This window comes from Sminthopsis crassicaudata, chromosome 5 (assembly GCF_048593235.1).
Source record: "Sminthopsis crassicaudata isolate SCR6 chromosome 5, ASM4859323v1, whole genome shotgun sequence".
Taxonomy (NCBI): domain Eukaryota; kingdom Metazoa; phylum Chordata; class Mammalia; order Dasyuromorphia; family Dasyuridae; genus Sminthopsis; species Sminthopsis crassicaudata.
In genome coordinates this window covers 30,774,878-30,796,670 of record NC_133621.1, presented here as the reverse complement: position 1 = coordinate 30,796,670, position 21,793 = coordinate 30,774,878, and the positions used below count along the sequence as shown (strand labels likewise).

Sequence of the window (21,793 nt, the reverse complement as noted above, 5' to 3'; positions counted from 1 at the left end):
GAATGGGCTCTACAAAGTAGGGATTTGCATTTTCATGTGCAGTTCCCTTTAATAATTTTTGCATGTGGAGATGTTCGTTAAGTTTGATATTTGAGTTTAAATTTTTTTTTTTTTTTTTTTAATGTAGAATTAAAAGTTGCTCCACAATTGATTTTTGGGTTGACATTGCTGTTAGGAAACATTTTCAGTTATATTCCCTTCCTCTTTGAGAAGACAAGGAGTGGGAACAGCTAGGTGGCACAGTGGATAGAACACCAGCCTTGAATTCAGGAGGACCCAAGTTCAAATTTGGTCTCAGACACTTAACACTTCCTAGCTGTGTGACCCTGGGCAAGTCACTTAACCCCAGCCTCAGAAAATTTTAAAAAAAGAGAGAGAGAGAAGACAAGGAGTTTGGTATATATATGCAATTGTGGAAAAAAAAATTCCATATTAACCATTTAGCAAGAGAAAATAGACCAAAAGATAAAAAAATAAAGTCTGCTTAACCAGCATCCAGACATCATCAGTTCTTTATAGATAGCTTTTTTCTTTTTTTGTCATAAATCTTTCAGAATTCTGAGATTATTATATTGCTGAGAATAGCTGAGTTATTCATACAGCTTCTTCCATTCTTTTTTGCCATGTTTTTCATCCTTTTCTAGACATCTAGTGCATTCTAATAAAGATTATATTTCTTTGAATATGTGAATCATTGAGCTACAAGATTATAAGCTCTTTCAAATCAGGGTTTCCACACCCATTCTGTATCCACAGCACCTAGCACACACAATAGCCTATAATAATTGTTTAATAAATGGTTTTTACATATAGTTTATTATAATGTCTGTATCTTAGATGAGACCATTTCCAATAGCATGCTTTGTTCCTGTGTGTGTGTGTGTGTGTGTGTGTGTGTGTGTGTGTGTGTACTGTTTCTAATGAACCCAGAAATTAAATAGGTAAACCTCTCTTGTGACACTGAAAGGAAGTATTGTGGCAGGTGACAATATCTAAAGGAATAGAGTGAGAGTTTGTGGCCCTAATATCCTCCTAAATGCTATTTAAAATAGTTTTCATAGGTGTCTGATGCTCTGCCCCTATAAATAACCAAAATTGTAAGCTTACTCTAATAATTGATTCTTCAAGTTTTATCTTCTTATAATTAGACCTTTTTATTGGTTTCTTTTCTTTTAAAAAAAAAAAAAGTGCTCATTGGAGCATTTTTCTTGGTGTTCATTTTTAGAATCAAATGTCTTGGAGCTGTGAATTTATACTGAGAAAATATCCAAAAATATAAAAATAGAGGAATTCTTTTACTAGATTCGTTTTTACAACAGATTGAAATGCTGGTCCCATCAATAATTAAAAGTTTTATCTCCCCAATTTGAATAATTGACTTTATAATTTGTTTTTAATTTTATTTATTTATTTATGTATTTGCTGAGGCGACTGAGGTTAAGTGACTTTGCCCAGGGTCACATAGACAGGAAGTGTAAAGTATCTGAGGTCAAATTTGAACTCTGGTTCTCCTGACTTCAGACTTGATGCTCTATCCACTGTGCCACTTAGCCACCTCAGTTTTTTTTGTTTTTTTTGTTTTTTTTTTTTTTTATGTTTAACAAGTATTTCTCAGATAATCTATCTAATTCCAGTTGATGTCTTAAGCATTTTACAACTTATCTCACTTGTTCCTCACAAAAAAAAAGCTATTATTATCCCCATTTTACTAATGAAGGGCTAGATCACTGAAATTAAGGGACTTGGCTAGGACTCAATCCACTTACTTACACTTCTGTATCTTGCTCCTTTCAAATGCAATTCTGTGTTAATTGAATAAGCAAATATGGAATCCAGTTACAAAAAAAATGTAGAAAATTGGTAATTAACTTATTTCATTTTTTCTTTTCTTTTCTTTTTTTTTTTTTTTTTTCAGCTGCTTTTCTAACCCAGACTGTGTGTCTAGATGATACAACAGTAAAATTTGAAATATGGGATACAGCTGGGCAAGAAAGATATCATAGCTTAGCACCAATGTACTACAGAGGCGCACAAGCAGCAATAGTTGTATATGATATCACAAATGAGGTAAGTATAAAGTGACTACAGTTTATACTTGGGTAATTAGGGAGCATGGGGAGTACCTGCCCTTGAATAAGGAAGTGTCTGGCCACAGACATTTCCTAACTGATGGCCTGGGAACTTCTTGTTTTGCTCCATTTCATCATTTGTAAAATGAGGATCAATAAGAGCATTTAATTCTAGAGTTTCATGAGAAACAAATAAGATAATTGTAGAACAGTTAAGCACAATGCCTAGGTCCATTGTAAGCACTATTAATCAAGAGAAATTCTGAAACACCTATATGAAAATATGGGAAATAACCAAATATATTGCTTTTGCCAAATTTTTATTATTAAAGAAATTGATTTTTTTAAGAATAATATGTTGAACGGTATTATAAATAATATAGAAGAATTTAATTCTGACAAGATTTTATCTAACAACTTTAAAAGGCCTGTTATAGTGATAAATTAACTAGCTTAAATAACTCTCAGTTGGTGATTTTGTGTGTGTGTGTGTGTTTTTCCCCTTTCCAATTATCCAGGAATCCTTTGCAAGAGCGAAAAACTGGGTTAAAGAACTTCAGAGGCAAGCAAGTCCTAACATTGTAATAGCTTTAGCAGGGAACAAGGCTGATCTAGCAAATAAGAGAGCTGTAGATTTCCAGGTATGTTATATCAACTTGAAAGCATTTCTACCTTTTTTTTTTTTTTTTTTCCTCCTGAATTCAATTTTCAGTTGCAGTTATGGATCAATATATAAAAACAATATATAAAACTATATACATATTAAAGAATATATAAATTTATTTTGACATAATTGGTTAATAAAGTTTATATATTCTCAATTTTCATGGTATTTTAAATTACTAATTTACCATGGGCTTTTAGTAATATTTAATACAGATGGGCATTGTAAGAAGATGGATCTGACTCGGAATAATGAATCTTTTAAGCACTCTGACACTGGTTTAAAATGTTCTCATTATTATGTTTAGAAAGCTACAGTTATCTATACTGAAGTCTTGAAACCCATCTCGAACTTGATTTGTTTCTTACAGCCTTTGATCAGACAACTGTTTCTTTCATTGGGATGGGAAGGTTGAGGGAGGGGGTAATTTTGTTGCATTTGTTTGGTTTTATTGTTTGTTGAATTGGAGAACATTGTTATATGAAGAAGGAAGTGGCACACAGCAGTAAGATCTGGAAATGACATTACTTGTAATTTTTTTTTTTTTTTTTTTTTTTAATGTTTTCAAGAGTAGAAAATAATGTTACATACTGGTCTTTTCTGAGATAATCACCTTCCTTGTGCTGTACTTTACATCTTGTTGTACATAGCATCTTGATTCATTTCATTGAGTCCAATGACCCCCATGTTTCAAATGTTTTCACTCTTCTCCTTTGATTTTTCAAGAATCTTAAGGATTTTTTCAAGACTGAGCTCCAGAACTCTTCCTTCAGTGGACTCTCAAAGTTGTTAGCATCCAGTCTCCTCCTCCTTCCCACCACTGGGAGTTTATTAGTGATTTCCTTTAGTCCTTAGATAGGACCATGTAATTTCCCCCAAGAGAATATAAGTCCCTTGAATAGAAAGCCTATCTTACTTTTTTACTCTATGATTTGTTGGTTGATTTCAATATGTAATTTATGATTTAGAAATTCTCACTAGAATTTAAATTGTAGTTTATATGTGTATATATATATCTACATCTAGACGGGATATCAGGTCTGGCATTTTGCAATATACTTACTCACTATGTGACCAAAGTGTTTTAACCTATCAGTGCTCAACTCTCAATAAAAAGATCTTAAGTCTGTGTAACTGGAGAATTTTTATCCTGGGAATTTTGACACTAATGAAATCATAGGCCTGACCACTTGGCAGCAGAACCTTACAACCTTTTTAAAGCCCAGATAAATGGTGGGATACTGGCATTGTCCATGTGTCTGTTTTGTTTCTTTTGCCTCTATGCAACTAAAGACCTTAAAAGAAAAAATGTTCATCAGTGTCTCTGACCTCAACCCATTTTACCCTGGGGCTCTATTTATTTCTTTCAACAGCAAACCCCAAAATTTCATTCTTTGATATTCTCTCCCATTCATTTTGTCCCTCCTGCCCCCAAACCTTCCTTCCCAGCAGGATTCTTACATATGCTGGACTTGACTTCCAGAAAGAATGTTGTATCCCTCTTCCTTTACTTTTTGAGAACACTCTACAACTTTTTAGTAGGATTAAATAGTTCTACTCATCATTACTGAGAAAAATATAGGAGAAATGGAATATGGTGGAAAGTAAAACTATCAAAATTTGATTTAGAAGGTTAGATATGTTAATGCTTTTAGAATGTACTTCATCTCTCCTTATGTGCTTCCTTTCTTGTGTCCTTCCATATATGGTCTTTATTCACATATTTATACTTGATAGGAACTACTTATCTCTGTCACCTTAAACATTATAGCCATGAACCTATGGGATTTTTATATCTACTCCCTTCCATAGCCTCCAGAAAGTATTTATATGATTTGGTTTTTCTTCTCTGTTGTCCTAGACTGGCATCTAGGGTGCCATCTTTCTGGAATATGTTCTCAAGACCTATTGGTCTAACATATTATGTTACCAAGACTTTAAGTGTTTTTTTCCCGTCATTAATGATTTCTATAATCTTCTGTTCCTCTATCACCACTACCAGTGCAATCTCTCCTCCCCATTTTCAGCACTTTTCTTTCTTTTCTCCACCCCAATTTTCTATTTCGGGGCTCCTTTTTAAAGTAGAAATAGAATACATTCCTTTGGATTAATTAATATTGCATATCTTTTTCTGGTCCACCTACTAATTGCACTTCCTTATATTCAACTTTCAGACTCATTTTCATGTGCTGCTTTTACTCTGTTTTAAGTGATAGACTCAGTTTTCATGAAAGGAAAAAAATCTGCACACAAGCAATAACAACATTAAAGCTAGTTATAGCACAATGTCAAGCAGAATTCTTTGTATAAAGTAAGAGTAGTTTTTATCTTAAATGTATTAACCTTGAAAGCAAATTCCTCACCATTAGAAATTAAATAGTTATGTTAAACATAGTTATATTAAAGAGTAGTTTACAAAATTATGTCAAATATATTCCAAAATAGAAAAAATTGGGATTTTTGTTGAACTATAAATATTTTTTTCAAAGTCTAATGAAATTTCTCTATTCTATTGTGACAAAGTTCCAACCAAAAAATAGGTAAGAGGAAAATAGAAGGTGTAATGTATGGGGGGGAATAAAACATATAATGAAAAAATCAATTTTTTTTTTTTTTTTAAACAGGAAGCACAGTCTTATGCAGATGACAACAGTTTATTATTCATGGAGACATCAGCTAAAACATCAATGAATGTAAATGAAATATTCATGGCAATAGGTAAGATTAGCTTCTGTTTTTAAATGACAAAAGTTAGCATAAAATTTTTTTCTAAAAAATTGGTGTCTATTTACTCTCTCTTCTTTTTATTGTCCTGGACTCCATTTATAGTATGCTGTTTTTAAAGTTCCTTCATGGGCTTTTTTTTTTTTTTTTTTTTTTAATAATATTCTGCCAGCTATTATCACTTGATGCATATTTGAATTTATATTCCAAGAAGTCTTTATTTCTTCCCTAGGTACTCTACATGTACTTCAAATGAGCTTTTATCAAAGAATGAGTTCCTGTTCCCAATACTTGGAGTTAAAGTTTTATTTACTAGGGACTTTGTAGTATTTTATTATTTACTACAAAAATAAAACCGTTTTCTTAATTTCATTAAATTATGCTTTCCCTTATATTCGAGGAAAAAAATGAGCTTTTATGGGCTTTGAATTTAAAAGACCTTGTATGCTTGCTTTTTAATCTTCAATTGTCATAAGGGGTAATAGGCGTTAAATTGGCTTCTTACAGATTTCCCCTTTCTATTAAAACAATGCCCTATATCCATACATGGTTAGGACTCATTTAAAAAAAAACAAAAAAACTAACATGTAGCTTATCCCATAAACTACATCTCCCAATGTTATTAAATCCCCCCACCCCCTCCCATATTTATTCATTTATCTTGATTCACAAGAATATTCACATCAAGAAGGAAGAAAAAAGAAAAACTGAGAAAGAAAACAAAATTCATTCAAGTAACAACAGAGAGTAAGAGTGCTATGTTGTGTTCCACACTCAGTTCCCATGGTTCTCTTTCTGGGTGTAAATGGTTCTCTTCATCACTGCACAACTGAAACTGCTTTGAATCATCTCATTGTTGAAGAGAGCCACGTCCATCAGAATTGATCGTTATATAGTCTTGTTGCCATGTATAATGATCTCCTGGTTCTGCTCATTTCACTCAGCATCAGTACGTGTAGGCCTCACCAAGCCTCTCTAAAATCATCCTGCTAATCATTTCTTATAGAACAGTAGTATTCCATAGCATTCATATACTATAATTTATTCAGCCGTTCTCCAACTCATGAGCATCCACTCAGTTTCCAGTTTCTAACTACTACAAAAAAAGGCTGCCACAAACTTTTTTTTTTTTTTTTTTTTTTTTTTTTTTTTTTTTTTTTTTTTTTTGAGGCTGAGGTTAAGTGACTTGCCCAGGGTCACACAGCTAGGAAGTGTTAAGTGTCTGAGACCATATTTAAACTCGAGTCCTCCTGAATTCAAGGCTGGTGCTCTATCCACTGCACCCCCTAGCTGTCCCTACCACAAACATTTTTGCACATACCAGTCTCTTTCCCTCCTTTAGGATCTCTTTGGGATATAAGCCCAGTAGTAACACTGCTGGATCAAAGGGTATGCACAGTTTGGTAACTTTTTGAGTATAGTTCCATATCCCTCTCCAGAATGGTTGGATCTGTTCACAATTCCATCAACAATGTGTCCCAGCTTTCCCACATCCCCTCCAACATTTATCGTTATCTTTTCCTTCATCTTAGCCAATCTGAGAGGTTTGTAGTAGTACCTCACAGTTATCTTAATTTGCATTTGGCAAAGAGTAATTTAAGGAGACTAGTTGAAGGTTGAAAAGTTACTTTGTATTTAAAAGTTTGTACACATAATACCAAATTATTTATATATCATATGATTATTATGCTGTTTATATGGAAAGTTAAAAATGTGTTCATTTCAGTCAATTCTTTGTTGACCCCATTTGGGGTTTTCTTGGCAAAGATATTGGAGTAGTTTTGCCATTTCCTTCTCCAGCTCATTTTGCAGATGGAGAAACTGAGGCAGAATGCATTAAATGATTTACTCAGGGTCACACAATTAGTAAGTGTCTGAGGTCAGATTTGAACTCAGGAAGATAAGTCTTCTTGCCTTTAGACCCAGGCTCTGTGCACTTTAGCGCCACCTAGCTGCCTTACATATTCTTTATGTTTAAGGTCATTTCAAGTATCTCCATCTCATGGCTATAACTGTAATACTGAGAAAGAAAGAGAATGCTCTTAAAAGTGTTATCATGCACATTTTGACTCACCTCATCTGATTCCCTTCTTGTCTTCCTGTATCCTAGGCTTACCTCAGATCTTACATTTTCCACGAATCAATGCACCAAACTCCCTTCTCCAGGGCATAGTACCTCAGACATTGGACTTCCTATCAAGCAGATCCACATGCGCACACACATACTGATACCTTACCTCCCTTCAAACATACTTTACTAAAGTGTGATTGAACAAATTCACCCCTTGTTTTTCTTCTGTCACTTCAGGGCTTCAGATGACACTATATCTGAGCTCATGTTCACATTATTTTATTCCCATGCCTATGTTTTTTTCCTTGGTGTGTATATTCTTTCCTAATAATGTTAAGATTTTCCATAATTAGCACATTTGTTTATCTTCTGGTAATAATGTGAGATATTTCAAGGTAAAGAGAGAATTCTAGAATGACGAAATTGGGCTTTTTAAGAAGCCCAAAGTATATATAGAGTTCATTCACACTATTCATTTATCAAAGTACTAAATATAACACTTTCAAGCTGTCATTTAACGTTTTAAAAAAAAAAAAAAGTTCTCAAAGTTAGTATTGATTTATATATTATTAATTATTCAAGCTAGTTAGTGATCTCTGGCCCAGCCATACTGGTAAGTTGCCTTTAAAAGTTTAGAGAGAACCTCTAAATAGGGGTCTTCTCACTTTGACACTGTTCCAACTGTTGTTTTGGCAGTTTTTGCCTAATAAGAATCTGGTATGAGAGGGAGAAACATCTCTCTCCTTCCCAATATCTTGGTGCCTTTGATTGTGATCTCTATAAATGGAATTGGGGAAATCTCAAATTGGGAAATGAAGTTGGAAATCTCAATTTTTAACTTTAAAACAGTAGTTTGAAGTCATAAAATTCCTTTCTTTCCTTTCAAATGTATATGTAGCTGAGGTAAACTGTAGTTATTTTAATCTTCATGGTTCTTGGTATTTACTCTTTCAGCCAAAAAATTGCCGAAGAATGAACCACAGAATCCAGGAGCCAATTCTGCCAGAGGAAGAGGTGTAGACCTTACCGAGCCCACACAACCAACTAGGAGTCAGTGTTGTAGTAACTAAAGTATCTGGAATATTCATCTACTTCCTAATTATTAATAAGAGTGGAATCGGAGCATTTAACCTGGCCCAGTACAACTTCCAAAAAGGAGAAGAGACTTATAATATAGTCAAGTTTCTAATACAGAATTATTTTATGTGTTTTGAACTTAATTTTTAATAACATGCATGTGTCACTATTTGACTAATGTTTCAGCAATAGAAGGGACAAATGGAAGCTCTAAATATTTGCTTCATTGGAAGATTGGGGTGGGGAATCAGTTCTTGCCATTAGAAATATAGAAGAATTATTGTACGGACCCACAGTTAACCAGCTAGTTCCTCTAATTACAATTCCCATGTTGATGCACATATAATCTATGACACAGAATTGGGATTCCTTAAATTGTTGTTTAAAAAAAAAAAAAAAAAAAAACCTTTTTAGAAGCAGGTCCTTAAAAAATACTTCTGCTTATCTGCAGTATTCATAAAGATGATAGGTTCTGCTGGTATCTATTTTAAATGTACATTCCACATTTTAATAATTTAACCATATTTAAAAAAAACACAAAAAAAAACCCTTTTAGCCATCCTTGTCTTCAGGAGAAAAAAAAAAATGAACTTTAGTTGGTACATGGTATCTAAATTATAGCCTATCCTGTTTTTAAATGGTGATAAAAATCAAGTTTATCCCCATTTTCTCTTATAAGGGCAAAACTAATAAATGCAACTTGACAGAGAGAAGTGTATTCCTTCAAATATAAAAACTCTTCAACTAAAATGAAACAAACCAAGTGTCTGTGATTTCTCTTTAATCACTGCTGGCCATTTACATGGGGTGGTTCTGTTTTGTTTTGTGGCGGGGTTTTTTGATCCCTTTGGACATGAATCTAGTCAATGCACTAACAATTATGTACATTCAACTTGATTGTTTTAAACTTGGATCTTCAGATGTACTGTAAATAGTACTGCATTGTAGTCTCCATTTATGTTTAATACGTTCTGTAATATTTAAGAGTTGCTTAAAAGTATGCAAAATGTACAGTTACTAAAACAGCTAATTAATTCCTCTTCACCGCTTCCCTTCCCTTCCCTTCTCCCTTGGATTTGAGGGGGATTTCAATTGTCCTCCATGGCTAGAACAGTAATAAAATGAAGCTACTGTGTCTGTGACATGAGTCCTGCTGTCCGTCAATAACGAACTCTGCAGCCTTGTTTTCTAAAGTTCATTTTACTTTGATCTGTTCCATATATTGCACTAATTCTTTTAGTTATTTTCATTATATGAAATCTACCAAGTGTGTCAGAGAAAATTTAATCTATTTAAATGTTGAACTGCTAGTGGAAACTTACTTGTGCAGGTTGTAAATTTGCAGTAATTGGGGCTTAGCAAGGAAAATGAGAGTTCACCAGTGTTTAGTTTTATATTGAGGTGCTCAGGTTTTAATAAAGTGGTATAAAACAGGACTGTATCATTTTTTTTTTTTTTTTTTAAATCACAAAACATTTATTGTGACCATATATGTAAGAGAAATGGTTCACTTCACCCCCCTCCCCTACACTACCCTTCCTACGCACACATAATGTATATTGAAAGCAAGGTTACAGATATAGTACTTATGGTTTCTTCTGGTACATTTTTTCAGTGGTTCAGAAGAGCAGATAGGTCAGATTTCACTTCCATATAGCTGATATCCACATCCTTTCAAAAGTATTACCAGCACAGTAATGTTCTCCCTAGAACCTGCTCTAAGAGCAGCTTTGACGAGTCCATGACTTATATATTCTGCTGCATATTCAAAGAAATTCCTGTCGATGTCTTCCTCTAGTAAACTTGATTCATAAGATGTGCTGCTACTTGTTTCATCGCTATCCTCAATACCATACAAATAAAAAGGTTTTGTACTTGAAAAGTCCGTTTCACTACTTAACTTATATTTGGAATCTGTACCTTTATCCAAACTACGTGAAGTTAGAGAACTTCTGATTTTGCTACTCATGCTGAACTGTGAATTTTCAGTTGTGCTCTGCTGGGACATTTTCTCAAGAAATGCCGCCGTATTACGATACAATAATTTGATTTTACCATCGTGCAAGCTAATAGTTGAAGATGATAAGCTAGGTAAAAAAGGAATTCTGCTTCGGCGTGACCTGTACAGTTCTCGCTTAGTCATTTTATATATCTCCTCATATATGCCGAATAATGACATTGCTGTTGCTGCAGCTTCATTTTGATCTATAACATCCCAGAGTCCAGTAGTAGCAACAATAAGGAATTGACATGTATCATCTATAGAGACAGAGATTGTGTGGGGTACTGGAATAACAGACTTTCTCAACTTTGGATTTCCGTGAAACCCAAGCCCACGAGTTATTTTTACAATCCCTTCAGTGAATCCAGTTGGTTCATTACTGCTGATTTTTCCTCCTCCATTTAATACACGGTGTCTTTCACTTAGGATTCGAGTTGTATGTTCTTTTGTAAGAAGATGGGCTTGCCCACCTTTGCATAAAACTACATGTACATTACCTAAAAGTTTTTTTTTTTTAAAAAGAAGAAAAAAACTTTTATAGTAACAAAATAGAGCAATAATTAAATGTATCATACTCTTTAAAGTCAAGCAAAGTTTTCAAAGTAATCAAAATTATTCCTTAAAAAAAAAAAAATGGAATTTTAAAGTAGGGGTGTTTTAAAATGTGTTGACAACCACCACAATTTTAAAATATAATTCTTAGTCTATGAAGAGACAGGATTGTTGTAGTGAGTAGAAAAGTCAGAAAGACCTGGACTGACATGCTCCTCACCCTATACAGCTTGACAAGACATTTAAATAACCTGAATACACTTTATTAAAATATGAAATGGGAATAATTATTTTTCACAAGGTGGTTGTCAGAATCAAATGAGGCTATATTCTAGTAAAAGTTTAAGGTGAAGAGTCGGTAGTCATATAAAAAGTGAAATGTTTTGGGAGGGGAGTTTCCCCTTGGGTAAATTGTGATAGTGTGAACATTATTGAAAATAACAATGACCTCAATTCTGTACTTTTTAAAAGCAATTGGGGATAAGTGATTTGCCCAGGGTCACACAGCTAGTAAGTTGTCAAGTGTCTTAAGACTGAATTTGAACATGGCTCCTCCTGGGCCAGTGCTCTATCCAACTGCACCACTTAGCTTCCTCCTCCGCCAGGTTATCTTGACTCAAATCCTGGCTTCCGCAGTACTCAGATGTGGGACCTTGGGCAAGTCATTGCATTTGTCTTAACTTACCTTTTAAGGAGGGCAGATTTGATGCCAAGGTTTCTGGTGGCACTAATTTAATTCAAAATATGTTGTCATGCAATTTTGAGTATTTTAGGATTTTTTTGTAATTTTAATACATATAAAGAGCCAGAAAAGCAACTTGGTTTACGCCTATTTAGTAGAATCCTTTTATAGATAAGGTAGTGATAAGTAAAGGTTAAAATAATAGCTTTAGCATTTAATTCAATGTAAAATTCAACTTTTGTGAAATTTTGTCCATGATTAAAATCTAAGCTTAAGTTTGCTGCTTACTACTGATTAATAAAATAATTTTTTCCCCCTCCTGATGCTTTTATTGATAATCCAGCTGAATGATGTCTTTTCCTTACTGTGGCAGTTTTTTTTTTTTTTTAATGGATTTGGTTAATTTAGTAATTGGTTAAATTAATAGACCAAAGATGGCCAGCCTAATAATGCTTATTACCTTATTGAAAATGAAATGTAATGTATATATGTGTATTTTTAAGAAAATCCAATATACAAAATATGAAGTGAGATGACTATTTCTAAATATTTCAGAATGAGATGTCTTGAAAGAGTTTTAGTGCATTTAGATGTTTTGTTTTTTCTGCTCGTGACATTTTAATTTACATGTTTTGCAGGATCATATTTCTGTAAAGAGAGGGACCATAATATAACTTATTTTGGGGATTTCCCTTCATTTATGTAGTTTGTAAAACATCAAATAATTTTTAATATTAATATTTTTGGAATGTATTTATTATCTAATGGAGCTGTTATTAGTAGTGTAAAATGAACAGAAGTTAAAGAGAATCATTGGAATGGAGCTAATAAACTGCACTCACAAAGTCCCAATTCTAAGGTTTTGTTCTATTAAGATCCATGAAAGCATTATAAAAACTGGAAACCATTTATAACTAAAGAATTGTTAAGCATATGTGTCTATCTATATCTGTGTATACATGTATATGTATATTTTAAAATCGTTTTTAATTGAGTATAATGTCACTAAATGCAAAAATTTGACCCCAAAATATTTTCCAGTAGTTTGACCTCCTAGTAAGACATGCCATTTATAGAATGAAATAAATGAAAATACTTTTTTTTATTGCTAGCCTAGCAAATTGTCACTGGCTGTGAGCAAAGTTTCATGGAAATTATTGTCCTTAAAAAATAGTATGATAAGGGCAGCTAGGTGATATGGCGGATAGAGCACTAGCCCTGAAGTCAGGAGGACTTGAGTTCAAATTTGATCTCAGATACTTAACACTTCCCAGCTGTGTGACCCTAGGAAAGTCACTTAACCAATTGCCTCAGCACACACACGTACAAAAATAGTATGATAATGTTGCTACAATCTGGCAATTGTTCAATTCCATTATTCACATCTATATGGCATTTAAAAGGGAGCCTTTGTTCAAGTAACAGTTAAGATAGTTCTTAGATCTTAGAATTTTAAGGCTAGAAGGGCCTTTGAGATTGTGAGGAAGAAACTGAAGCTCCAAGTATCTAAGTAATATATGGAAGAGCCAGAAAATGAATGGAGATTGAACAAATTCCACGATGCCCTGCTAATCGAGGGCACTTTCGAGTAACATTCCCAGTAAATGGAATAAGTCATTCAACGTTAGATTGAGGAATGTTGGTATGGATGAAGTAGAACTGCATCACTAAAAGGTTCTTGTCTGTTAGGAAAAGATCAGATCCTTGGTGGCTTGTTATATTTTAATGAGACTGCTAGAGAGGATCCGAAATCAGTCTTTTGAGTTAGTAAGACCTGATTATGACACACTAGCTACAGACCATGAGCAAATCACAAAACTACCCACTGCAACCAAACAACTTAATACTCTTAACTACAGATGACTAGCATTTGTAATCTGGCAATTGTTCAGTTCCATAATTCACATCTATATGGCATTTAAAAGGGAGCCTTTGTTCAAGTACTGCCTTGGGATCATTGAATAAGCTTCACAGTTTCCTTAATGAAATTCAGCCTCTTTCTTCCTACTTTCTAGGCCCCAGTTCATTGTCTTAAGAAATGTGTACTGTTCTACCAACTCAATAAGTGGCTGTTATCCAACTGGATCTCAGTTGACATAAGCATTCCTTTTCTACTTGGGTTTTTCCCCTATTTTGGATTGTTAGGACTAATTCTTGATTGCAATGGGTTCTTATTAAAGAAACCCTGTCTCCTTGTTTACTACCTTTGTGGCTGAGCAAGTGACTTCAACCTCCCCAAATTTCACTTTCCTCATTCATAAAACAAAATGATTGGAGTATGTGACTTCTGAGGTTCCTTTCAGACCTCAATTTATGAGCCACTGGCATTGGATTCAAGTCTCGGGTTCAAATCTCATTTCTGATGCTATCTGCGTGATCTTAAGGAAATCACTTATCCTCCCAGCACCTTCCTTTCTTTGTATGTCAAGTGAAGGCTTTGGACCAGACAACTCTTCTTTTCAGTTCTAGATCTATGTTCCTATGATCTCAGATGTCATTCTGCAAACAGGTGCATCCGGAGAAGTTTAGCATCTGTAGGAAAACCCTTTTCTATCCTGACTTCAGTGACAAATATCTTTAACATTAGTGAAAAATTGATACCTATTAAATCCATAAAGCAATCTTCTATAATCTTAATATATGCATGTGGGAAATACTTTGAAAAAAGCCCTTAAGTTTGCATTTTTATGTGAATCATAATTTTGTAATCAAATGAACACATTGAGATCCTATATTTTCAAATAACGTATGGCTATGAAATGGTAATCTGCTACTGAAAATCATTTGCAAAAACCTATCTTTTGAAATAAAATTTTCACAAGCTACTCTTTGAGAACTCCATCACATGTACTTTACAATAAGTTATTTTATATTTTCTTTGTGAATAGCCTCAATACATGTATATGTTGTGCTCAAAAGGATTTTTAGATCGTGATTCCCACCCTTACCTCCCCACCCCAGTAATTCAGTTTATTCCTCTTATTCAGATAAAGCTTAAATGCCTTTAAAGTCCTATCTCTGCCAACATAGATTTCCTCTCTTATCTACTGTTCTGTCACAGCTATTTTCCTCATTTTCACTTCTCCATATAGCACAGGGATCTGATATGAGTCCAAATGTGACAATTATACTGTCAAAGTCTCATGGCAGACTTTTTGCAGTTTCATTTTTCCCTTTTCCTATTCAATAGGCAATAATGCTCTTAATTTTCCTCCATCTTCATTGTTATTTTGAAGACCTTTTTTAAAATTTTATTTTAAAATTAGGTTGCCTTTGGTACTACGCCTTTCTACTTGGCAAAGAACTGAATTTTTTGCTGGCTCAGGTAACTTCGAAACTTTTGGCTTTCTTAATATAGTGCTTCACTTTACATCAGTTCAATGTGGATAGAAGCCAATGTCTTCCATTTATTTGCATTTTTCAGTATAACTACTTTGAGTAAGTCGTTTCAAATTGTTGTAATTACATACACAACTTCCCATCTTCATTCTGATTTTCTTATTTTTCCATTTATTTTAACAAATGGATGACTTCCTACAAACAGCTGATATTCCATATTAGTAGTATTAGTCATTTCCTATCCACATAACGCGGATTTCATTTTTTGCTCATTGTTTTCTGTGTCCAGTATCTTTTAATGCTTCTGTGTCATCTAAAAGCTAGCTTCCTTTCTTAATCTGAAATCATAGTTTCAACATCCTTCCTTATCCCCATTTCTGCATTGATATCATCAAATATCCATGTATATATTGACATGATTGGATAATAACAGTTCTAGAGTTGGAATATTAGAGGCCATCTGGTCCAACTACTTATAGATGAAGAAACAGGCCCAGAGAGGTTAAGCAGTTTGCCTAGGATTACAAAGGTAGTTATCAAAGATGAGTTTTAAACCTAGGTTCCCTAATTCCAAAGCTCATATTCTTTCTCTTAGGGAGTTCTTTGGAAGACTCTACTCTTCTGCCTACAACAGATAGGAGCATACAAGTTTTATGGTGGCTTTTTTTGCTTACTTTTATGAGCACAGTAAAATGAAATTATTAAATTTAAGGTCATATTAGTGGGGTTTTGGACTCACAAGGAAACCGGCTCCTTGCCTTCCTAAGCAGAAATAAAAACTCTATAGCTATCATTGCTAAAATGATAGAAAAGGAAAATGACAAACGCTGGAGGTGATGTGGGGGAAAAAATGGGATATAGCTGCATTGTTGATTTAATTGTGAATTGACCCAACCATTCTGAAGAATAATTTGGAACAACACCAAAGGGTTATAAAACTACACTTTGACTCAGCAAAACTACTACTAGGCCGGTATCTGGAAGGAAGAAGGAATTCATCTGTAAAATAATATCTATAGCTTTTTTTTTCTTCTATTTTCAAATATCTTCTCTCCTTCCCCTTTCCCCCAATGAGAAGACAAGCAATTTGATGTAGGTTGTACATGTGCAGTCATGCAAAACATTTTTTATATTGGTTAGTAAGTTGTCCTTTGTCTTGAAGAGAACTATTAAGACATCACTATTGGAGTGACTGATCAGACACTCAATATGAGTTCAGAAGGCCCTAGTCAGGCGTACATAGTCCGTGTGAACATTTGTCTCTAAATTTGCACAGTTCTTTTTCTTTCTTTTTGAGTTATGGCGATTCTACTCAGAGTACAATGCCTTCTTTGATGCAGGGATGCCATGCCAGTGTCTCCCATATCTTAAAAAGGATTCCATAACACTGCCTAGCTATGTGACCGTGGGCAAGTCACTTAACCCCAATTGTCTCAGCAAGAAGAAACAATTAAAAAGGATTCCAGATTCTTCAGAGAGATCTTGAAAGGGTTTTTGTTTTATGTCTTCTAACCTCCATATAAGCATTTGTCTTGTAAGTTCTCTGTAAAAGAGTCTTTTTAAGCAAATGTACTTTTGGCATTTGAACAATATGGCCGGCCCACTGGTGGTGTGATTTCTGTAATTAAGGGTTAAATGGCTGGCAGTTCAGCTTGAGAAAGGACCCCAGTGTGGGCACCTGATCTTGCCAGGTGATCTTCAGAATCTTCCTAAGGCAATTCACTTTCCTGGAATGTATTCCATATAGATACAGCAATGAGGTCAGCACAATGGCTTTGTGGACCTGATTCAGTTTGGTAGGAAGTCTAATACCTCCTCTCTCCCACACTTTGCTCTGGAGCCTTCTTAACATTGAGCTAGAATGTGGCAACATGTGGATCAAGCTTATTATCCAGGTGTACATCTCTGGAAATTGTATAACCAGGTAAGTGAACCTATCCACAGCACTCAAAGTTTCTGCAATTGCGTAGAACTGATGGTTCCACATATGGTGTGGTACTGGCTGGTGGAGAACCTCTGTTTTCTTGGTGTTCATTGATAGGCCAAAATTAGCACAAGCCTTAGAGAACTGATCCAAACTCTGTTGGTTATCAGTTCCAGAGGCTGCACGGAAGACACAATCATCTGAAAACAAAAGGTCCATTCCATCTCTTCCTCCACTTTAGTCTTGACTTTTAACCTTTTCAAGTTAAATTTACCTTCACTTTGGTAGCTGACCTTGATGCTGTTTGCCTCCTCTTTAGCATACCCAACCACATAACTGAAAACGTGCCCTGTTCCACTCCAGTGGAGACTGGAAAAGCACCAGAGCCTTGTCCATTATCCAGAGTCCACGAAGCGTGCCATCCTGGAACTCAAGAACAATACTGATGAATTCCTGCAGGCAATGAAATTTTGCTCTGATCGTCCACCATCTATCATGATTGGCAATATTAAATGCCACAGTCAAATGGACAAATATTGTATCCAGACCTCTGTTCAGTTCCTGGCATTTCTCCTGGAATTGTCGGGCAGCAAACCACCGCATCGACCATTCCTTGATCCTTTAGGAAGCAATAGGTCTTTCGGGTAAATGACCATCTTCCAGATGAAGGATCAGCCTATTAAGGAGGACGTCAGCTAGAATCTTGTCAGGAATGACTGAGAGACTGAGAAAGAGACTCTTGTCTCTCTTGTGATTGTCACAGGACAACTAATTCCCTTCACAAAGATGGACAGTGGAGGTATCCTTGAACTCCTAGGGATAACCTCCTCTTACCACCAAATTCAGAAAGCTTTGGGATGAACAGTGGACCCACCTACCTAGTAATCAGCTGGAATAGAATTAGCCCCAGGTGCTTTGTCACAGGAGAGAAGCCCAATGACATTCAAAATCTCCCATTGGAAGTTGTTAGAAAAGCTAATGGTCAGCAGCTTCAGCGTTGTTTGATGATGGAGTGTTGAGAACACTATGGAAGTGTTCAGCCCCTTTCTCTGGGGTCCTGTCTTTTTTTTTTTCCCCTGAGGCTGGGGTTAAGTGACTTGCCCAGGGTCACACAGCTAGGAAGTGATAAGTGTCTGAGACCAGATTTGAACTCGGGTCCTCCTGAATTCAAGGCTGGTGCTCCATCCACTGTGCTTCCTAGCTGCCCCAGATCCTGTATTTAACAAATCAATGTGGCTCCATCAGCACTTAGTAGTTGAGAAGCACCAGAGGTCTTTGGTCCAAAAATAGCCTTCAGAGGATCATAAAGATCCTTGGATTGTTTGGATCTGCATAAAACAGGATTCCATCTGCCGCCTTGTTGCCTTGTTGAGCCCAGAATCCTTCATGTCTCAAGTTACTTTACTTTTGATGGAGTTAAATGCTGCTTTCTTAGAGATGGATGAACTATCATGCTCTGAATTTCTCTATTATTATCTTTTTCTTTTTCTTTTTTGCTGAGGCAATTGTGGTTAAGTGACTTGCCCAGGATCACACAGCTAGGAAGTATTAAGTATGTTTTCTCTATTGTTTTCATAAAGCCAATCTTAATGCTGGCAAGTGTTCTGGACCCGATGAGTAGATGCAGTGCCATACACCACATGTCTGGAAGCTGCCTATTTCTTTGCTGCTTCACTGTTGACAACCATATGTGGTCTCCAAGTTAGCAGCCAAGTGTTCCAAGTCTTCCCGGTGGTCATTTTGCCTTGCGGCCATCTACAAATGTTGAGCTTGGAGATGAAAAGTCCAGTCAGCCTTGCACTCTGTGCCACACATCTCCATCGTTCCCACATCTTGTCTGCCTCTTCTCCTTCCACAGTCTACTAACTAACAATATTTGCTACAAGGATACAGCCACGAAAGTTTAATGCATTTAAACAAATGGAAGACAGTTTTAGTGTTGAGATCACAGACGCAGAATTCTTCAGTAATAAATGACAATTGCTGTTGCTAGTTCTGACTCCATTTCTCCCAAGGACTCCCTGCAATATCCAATAATCTGTGCCTGGCATAAAATCATAATTATAAGATTGTCCTCTATTGGTAGATGGGTGATGAAGGTCTCTGGGTATTCATAAAATTTTTCTTTGTCATTATCAGGATTTGTCATGGGAGCATAGACACTGGTGATGGTATTTTCCTGCAAGTGGCAATTGTCATGAGCCACCACTCTTGCATATGAGTTTATATACTAGATTATTTTTTGTAGAGGGAAGGAACTCTGACAAGGCATACTTAAGGCTCAGTATGATTGATTTAATCCTACAATAAGACATTAACTCAGTGGAATTGATGAGATAATTGGTTCCCTAGTGATATAATGATTGGCTTATACTCAGTATGATGAATTGATTTAATTGTAATAGAATATTTAAGAGGTCAGCTTCAGAGGAATAAAGAGCAGAGACTAAGATATGCAGACTGCTGACTGGCTGACTGACTGAGACTGCTGATGCAGACTGGGAGACTGAAGGAGACAATAAAGACTTTAGACTTTATCCCTGACTATTCTCATGGTGATTATTCTGCTAAAATCAAGGCTGGTTGGAAGGCCCTCCAGAAATCTAGTCCACAATATAGTATTAGAGACACTAGCCTCGGCAATAAGAGTTGAAAAAGAGATTAAAGGAATTAGAGTAGATAATGAGGAAACCAAATTATCAGTCTTTGCAGATGATATGATGGTATACTTGGAGAACCCAGAGATTCTACTAAAAAACTATCAGAAATAATTTACACCTTTAGCAAAGTTGCTGGATACAAAATAAACCCACATAAATCCTCAGCATTTTTATACATCACCAACAAAATCCAACAGCAAGAGATACAAAGAGAAATTCCATTCAAAATAACTGTTGATAGTATAAAATATCTGGGAATCTATCTCCTAAGGGAAAGTCAGGAATTATATGAGCAAAATTATAAAACACTTTCCACACAAATAAAATAAGATTTAAATAATTGGAAAAATATTAAATGCTCTTGGATGGGCCAAGTGAATATAATAAAGATGACAATATCCCCTAAACTAATCTATTTATTTAGTACTATACCAATCAGACTCCCAAGAAACTATTTTAATGACCTAGAAAAAAATAACAAAATTCACATGGAAGAACAAAAGGTCAAGAATTTCAAGGGAATTAATGAAAAAAAATCAAATGAAAATGGCCTAGCTGTACCTGATCTAAAATATATATATATATCATAAAGCAGCAGTCACCAAAACCATTTGGTATTGGCTAAGAAATAGACTAATTGATCAGTGGAATAGGTTAGGTTCACAGGACAAGATAGTGAATAAAAATAGCAATCTAGTGTTTGACAAACCCAAAGATCCCAACTTTTGGGATAAGAATTCATTATTTGACAAAAACTGGAAAACTGGAAATTAGTATGGCAGAAACTAGGCATGGACCCATACTTAACACCATATATCAAGATAAAATCAAAATGGGTCCATGATTTAGGCATAAAAAACGAGATTATAAATATATTAGAGGAACATAGGATAGTTTACCTCTCAGACTTGTGGAGAAGGAAGGAATTTGTGACCAAAGAACTAGAGATCATTTGCAAGGGGCTGAAACTCTTGAGTCAATGCACTGGGGTCAGACAATTGAGCACTTGAGGCTAATTACTGATTGGACAATACCCTATAGGAATATGCTTGGAAAATGGCCCTTCCCACTATCCTGAGCTGGCCCAATCATTTGGTGTATACAGAGAATTGTGGGAGGGACTAGGAGGTGCAGGGAGACTAGCCAGGGTCACTTCTCCGAGAGAGACGAGGCAGTGAGGTCACAGAGATCCTACGAGTCCACTCTCTTCACTTCTACCGCTAAAGACCAAGAATAAAGACGTTTGCTTATACTGACTCTGGCTGATTCTAAGGTATCCAGGGTGCTAACACGGTCACCACAATTATTGATCACAAAATAGAAAATTTTGATTACATCAAATTAAAAAGCCTTTGTACAAACAAAACTAATGTAGACAAGATTAGAAGGGAAGCAACAAACTGGAAAACATTTTTACAGTTAAAGGTTCTGATAAAGGCCTCATTTTCAGAAAGCTAGCCCAAACACAACAATTTTTACTGCAAAATCCACACCAACTTTATGGTACTCCCCTTCCCAGTGGGCACTGAAATACGGCTAAGCCCGTTTCAGCTTCAGTAAGCTGGCCTTCCTTTGTCAGCACTGTTTCACTCAGGACGAGTTCTCTCACAATTGGGTTGTTCCTCTTTCATACTAGTGGATTTTGTGTTGTCTGTGAGCATGGACATAGTCCATGTATTGATGGCGAGTAGAAACATCGTTACAAAAGTTTTTGTACATTTTGTGTGTTTTGATTTTAGGGTGGGATGGAAGAATCTAGGGTTGAATGAAAGAGACAATTTTTAAGCACTTTTGCTGTTTCCTTCCACGTGACAGAGGAGAGGAGAGTGGTCCTTAATTAGGCCTGCTTAGACACCCAAGATGCTCCTATATCCTACTGCTGTCCAGTGAGAAGGCAACTTTGTTACCTGAGCCACCTGTGTGCAGGGTAATGTGTCCACACCTGCTACTTCACCACTTACATGTCACCATAGGATTTTTGAGGTAGATAAAATGGTTAATAATAAGAATAATAGTGGGAACGATATCT

The 21,793-nt window shown here is 35.4% G+C and overlaps 2 protein-coding genes across 3 annotated transcripts in view; one reads left to right on the top strand and one right to left on the bottom strand.

Moving 5' to 3' along the window:
* Positions 1-10,038, top strand: part of RAB5A (RAB5A, member RAS oncogene family) — a 57,126-nt gene extending 47,088 nt beyond the window's left edge. For both annotated transcript variants that reach the window (XM_074269207.1, XM_074269206.1), the window contains 4 exons: positions 1,916-2,067; positions 2,588-2,710; positions 5,358-5,451; positions 8,483-10,038. In XM_074269207.1, the coding sequence (XP_074125308.1) occupies positions 1,916-2,067; positions 2,588-2,710; positions 5,358-5,451; positions 8,483-8,598 (485 nt within the window). In that variant the 3' untranslated portion in view covers positions 8,599-10,038. The remainder of the gene's footprint in view (positions 1-1,915; positions 2,068-2,587; positions 2,711-5,357; positions 5,452-8,482) is intronic.
* PP2D1 (protein phosphatase 2C like domain containing 1) overlaps positions 9,995-21,793 on the bottom strand; it is a 28,325-nt gene continuing 16,526 nt past the window's right edge. The window contains exon 3 of the mRNA XM_074269205.1: positions 9,995-11,104. Coding sequence (XP_074125306.1) covers positions 10,242-11,104 — 863 coding nt within the window. The 3' untranslated portion in view covers positions 9,995-10,241. The remainder of the gene's footprint in view (positions 11,105-21,793) is intronic.